The 5,754-nt window shown below is 26.1% G+C and overlaps 1 protein-coding gene across 1 annotated transcript; it reads left to right on the forward strand.

Moving 5' to 3' along the window:
- Positions 1-696: 696 nt before the first annotated feature.
- On the forward strand, positions 697-5,754 carry LOC111415897 (trypsin-like). Its single transcript, XM_023047782.2, has 2 exons — positions 697-786; positions 5,029-5,754. The coding sequence occupies exons 1-2, from the start codon at positions 735-737 to the stop codon at positions 5,724-5,726; spliced, it is 750 nt and encodes a 249-aa protein (XP_022903550.2). The 5' UTR covers positions 697-734; the 3' UTR covers positions 5,727-5,754.

The raw sequence follows: 5,754 nt of genomic DNA on the forward strand, positions 1-5,754 counted from the left end.
ATATTTCTTTTCATTAATCTTGTTATGAAGTGTTTCGTTCTAAAAGTATTCACCAAAGGTTTCGTTCTTCTCAAAACATCTTTTTTATTGTTTAAATTTTTTCTCCTCTCAATTAGATTTTCGTCTTCTTCAGATTCATTTTTGTTATAATCGTTAGATGATTCACTATCTGATTGATTAATAAGATTTCGTTCAATATTTGAGGGACCGGGAATTTGTGTTAAATCGACTTGAAAGCTCGTTTGACTGATTTGACGTGTTTTCGTACCGTGTCGAAACTTTTCAATGTCGTTTAAAATTTCGTATCCATAAGCGTTGTGAAGTTCTGAAAATCTGATTCCGTTCGGGTTTTGATTGATGGATTTAGACCCGGTGCAACAATATCGCGACATTTTGTATCTTATTAGATTATTTTATCACAAAAATTTGTTTTTTTATTTTAGAATTTTGTTTGTCATTTTTAAAATGGAATAAGTTTACAGAATTTTAATATATTTTTTTAAATAAATAATGTTATGTGTCATGAAAACGTTAATATATGAGCTTGAAAATATTTATGTATGTCGGAACAAGTACAATCGGTTTTGTTCGTAGAAAACAACAAATATTTCGTTCCATAAAGAAAAAAAAATATTTAAATAATTCCGCACGTGTTTTAGATAAGAATTATATATAAACTAGAATTCATACCTTTCATTAGTTTTACTTTCAATTTATAGTTTGTTTTATTCATCATGAATGCATTAACAGCGCTTCTCTTGCTTACTTTATTTACGATGAGTTTAGGTAAGAATTCAGCACCCATCAACATTCAAAAAATCATATCTCAAAAACCAATGTAGATAGAGCAAAGAAATAATAAGCAATTTATAGGGAATTTCATATATATTTTGCATGATAAATACAATACCTTCAAATCATCAACTATTGGAGTTATTATTTTTTAAATACAACTGTGTATCATGAAAATCTTCGTGGTTTGATCGACAGGGATCAAACTTCAAAGATTCGTATCTCAAAAACGATCTGGGATATCAATACGAGATAAATGGTGTTTTATAGCAAATTTGAGTAGTGTTTAATGTAGTGAAAGACATTATTTCAAATCTTCACATCTAGGTGTTATGATTTTTTAAGTACAACTCTGTATAAAAAAATTGACATAAAATTTTTAAACATCAATATTTAAAAAATCGTATCTCAAGAACCAATTGAGATAACGTAATGAAATAAGAAGCATTTTAAAGGGAATTTAATATATATTTAGTGCAATAAATTTAAATTCTCCATTACATTAAATCTAAAAGTTGTGATTTATTAAGTTCAATTATGCATTATGACAATTATAGAGTGGGATCAAACTTCAAAGATTTGTATCTCAAAAACGATCTGGGATATCATTACGAGATAAATGATGCTTTATAGCAAATTTAAGTAGTGTTTAATATAGTGAAAGTCATTTTTTCAAATCTTCTCATCTAGGTGTTATGATTTTTTAAGTGCAACTATGTATAACAAAAATTGTCGAAAAATTTTTACACCTCAATATTTAAAAAATCGTATCTCAAGAACCAATTGAGATAACGTAATGAAATAAGAAGCCTTTTAAAGAGAATTTAATATATATTTAGTGCAATAAATTTAAATTCTTCGTTTCATTAAATCTAAAAGTTGTGATTTATTAAGTTCAATTATGCATTATGGCAATTATAGAGGGGGATCAAACTTCAAAGATTCGTATCTCAAAAATGAACTGGGATATCATTACGAGATAAATGGTATTTTATAGCAAATTTAAGTAGTATTTAATGTAGTGAAAGTCATTGTTTCAAATCTTCACATGTAGGTGTTATGATTTTTTAATTGCAACTCTACATAACAAAAATTGACGTAGAATTTTTATACATCTATATTTAAAAAATCGTATCTCAAGAACCAATTGAGATAACGTAATGAAATAAGAAGTCTTTTAAAGAGAATTTAATATATATTTAGTGCAATAAATTTAAATTCTTCGTTTCATTAAATCTAAAATTTATGATTTATTAAGTTCAATTATTCATTATGACAATTATAGAGGGGGATCAAACTTCAAAGATTCGTATCTCAGAAATGAACTGAGATATCATTACGAGATAAATGGTGTTTTATAGCAAATTTAAGTAATATTTAATGTAGTGAAACTCATCGTTTTAAATCTCCACATGTAGGTGTTATAATTTCTTAAGTGCCACCCTGCATAATAAAAATTATTACACATCAATATTTAAAAAATCGTATCTCAAGAACCAATTGAGATAACGTAATGAAATAAGAAGCATTTTAATGGGAATTTAATATGTATTTAATACAATAAATTTAAATTCTTCGTTTCATTAAATCTAAAAATTATGATTTATTAAGTTCAATTATGCATTATGACAATTATAGAGGGGATCAAACTTCAAAGATTCGTATCTCAAAAATGAACTGAGATATCATTACGAGATAAATGGTGTTTTATAGCAAATTTAAGTAGTGTTTAATATGTCAAAGGTCACATCTTCAAATCAATAAGTGTCGGTGTTATGATTTTTGAGGTGAAACTCTGCGTAATTAAAATCGACGGAAAGTTTTTACACATCAATATTTAAAAAATCATATCTCAAAAACGAGTTGAGATAGAGCAATGAAGTAAAAAGCATTTTATAGGATATTTAATGTATATTTGGTGTGATAAAAATAACCTCTTCAGATTGTCACACCACAAAGTTGCGATTTTTTAATTTTCACATTTTTTGACATAAGTTGAATAAACAGGTCTTCTTAAAAAATGTTTTATATCTTACTGCAATGTTTCTGCACATAATTCAAAAATAGAACTTTTCAGGTTTAATTTAAGATATAAATCGTTTTCAACTCCTTAAAACAAGGTCAAAGTGATATTTTGAATCCAACTCGACACATTTAGTTGTTGTAAATTTAAGAAGTGAAACTTAATAAAATCGTATCTCAAGAACTAATTGAGATATAATGTTGAAATAAACAACATTTTAAAGCAAATTTAATCCAAATTTAGTATTCCGTGAATAATTTCTTATTTTTCATAAACGTCGTTGTTGTGATTTTTTAAGCTCAACTCTACAACTTTGTTTATTTTTTAATAATGAAATTTTAGACAATCGTATCTCAAGAACGAATTGAGATATCATGATGAAATAACAACCATTTTAAAGCAAATTTTATAAAGGTGTATAGTGGCAAAAATAATTTTTTAGTTTCAATCAAAATCGTTGTTATAATTCTTTTAATACAACTCGGTACATTTGGTTGTAAATTTGAGTAGTGAAAGTTAAAAAAATCGTATCTCAAGAACTAATTGAGATATAATGTTGAAATAAAAAGCATTTTAAAGCAAATTTAATCTAAATTTAGTGTTCCATAAATAATTTCTTATTTTTGATAAATGTCGTTGTTATGATTTTTTAAGCTCAACTCTACAACTTTGTTTATTTTTTAAAAATAAAAATTTAAACAATCGTATCTCAAGAGCGAATTGAGATATCATGATAAAATAACAATCATTTTAAAGCAAATTTTATAAAGATGTATAGTGGCAAAAATAATTTTTTAGTTTCAATAAAAATCGTTGTTATGATTCTTTTAATACAACTCGGTACATTTAGTTGTTGTAAATTTGAGAAGTGAAACTTAAAAAAATCGTATCTCAAGAACTAATTGAGATATAATGATGAAATAAGAAACATTTTGAAGCAAATGCAAATTTAGTGTACCATAAATAATTTCTTATTTTCCATAAATGTCGTTGTTGTGATTTTTTAAGCTCAACTCTACAACTTTGTTTATTTTTTAATAATCAAATTTTAGACAATCGTATCTCAAGAACGAATTGAGATATCATGATAAAATAACAACCATTTTAAAGCAAATTTTATAAAGATGTATAGTGGCAAAAATAATTTTTTAGTTTCAATAAAAATCGCTTTTATGATTCTTTTAATACAACTCGGTACATTTGGTTGTAAATTTGATAAGTGAAACTTAAAAAAATCGTATCTCAAGAACGAATTGAGATATAATGATGAAATAAAAAACATTTTGAAGCAAATTTAATCCAAATTTAGTGTTCCATAAATAATTTCTTATTTTCCATAAATGTCGTTGTTGTGATTTTTTAAGCTCAACTCTACAACTTTGTTTATTTTTTAAAAATAAAATTTTAGACAATCGTATCTCAAGAACGAATTGAGATATCATGCTGAAATAATAACCATTTTAAAGCAAATTTTATAAAGGTGTATACTGGCAAAAATAATTTTTTAGTTTCAATAAAAACCGTTTTTATGATTCTTTTAATATAACTCGGCACATTTAGTTGATATAAATTTGATAAGTGAAATTTAAAAAAATCGTATCTCAAGAACTAATTGAGATATAATGTTGAAGTAAACAACATTTTAAAGCAAATTTAATCCAAATTCAGTGTTCCATAAATAATTTCTTATTTCCCATAAACGTCGTTGTTGTGATTTTTTAAGCTCAACTCTACAACTTTGTTTATTTTTTCAAAATTAAATTTTAGACAATCGTATCTCAAGAACGAATTGAGATATCATGATGAAATAACAACCATTTTAAAGCAAATTTTATAAAGATGTATAGTGGCAAAAATAACTTTTTAGTTTCAATAAAAATCGTTTTTATGATTCTTTTAATACAACTCGGCACATGTAGTTGTTGTAAATTTAAGAAGTGAAACTTAAAAAAATCGTATCTCAAGAACTAATTGAGATATAATGTTGAAATAACAACCATTTTAAAGCAAATTTAGTGTTCCATAAACAATTTCTTATTTTCCATAAATAGCATTGTTGTGATATTTTAAACTCAACTCTGCATCTTTGCTTATTTTTATAAAATTAGAAATTTAAAAGATCATATCTCAAGAATGAATTAAGATATCATCATGAAATAACAACCATTTTAAAGCAAATTTTATACAGATTTAGTAACATTTTTCGTTTTTAGGCAAAACCCATCACATACAAAACAGGATAATAAACGGTTGGGTCGGTCGCACAGATTTCTATAAATACTACGCCTTTATATATCTAAACGGAAAGCCATATTGTGGAGGAACAATCGTAAAAGAAAATGTAGTCATCTCGGCGGCATCAACAATGGCGGGAATTTCAGCAGCAAATTTAAAAATTTACGCAGGAGTGAAAAATATATCAGATGTGCAATCAATATACCCACAAGGAGTTAACAAAATCACATCCCATCCACAATACAAATCAGGATTTTCCGATTATGACGTATCAATTCTCTTTTTAAGTTCCAATATTGTATATAGCAATAAAGTGGGTAATATCGCACCTTCCCCAACTCATTATAACGTAAATGAGGTTGTAACAATTATTGGATTTGGATTAACTAATTGTAATCAAAAAGATGCTTCGGGTAAATGTTCTTCGACTACTCCATCTGATTATTTAAGAGTGGCTTATATGAATATTAAAGGATATACAGGAAATGATACGATGGTGACTAATGCTACATTTAAAGGAATTACATCTTGTTATGGCGATTTTGGTGGACCGGTTGTTTATGATAATCAATTGGTTGGGGTTCAAAGTTTGGTTCAAAATGCTGATTGTTCCGGAGATAGTTATCAAGCTTCAATAGATAAAGTTTATTATTGGATTGAAAGTTATATTAAGTAAATTTATAAATAAATTAATCTAAACGAAA

This window comes from Onthophagus taurus, chromosome 3 (assembly GCF_036711975.1).
Source record: "Onthophagus taurus isolate NC chromosome 3, IU_Otau_3.0, whole genome shotgun sequence".
NCBI lineage: Eukaryota > Metazoa > Arthropoda > Insecta > Coleoptera > Scarabaeidae > Onthophagus > Onthophagus taurus.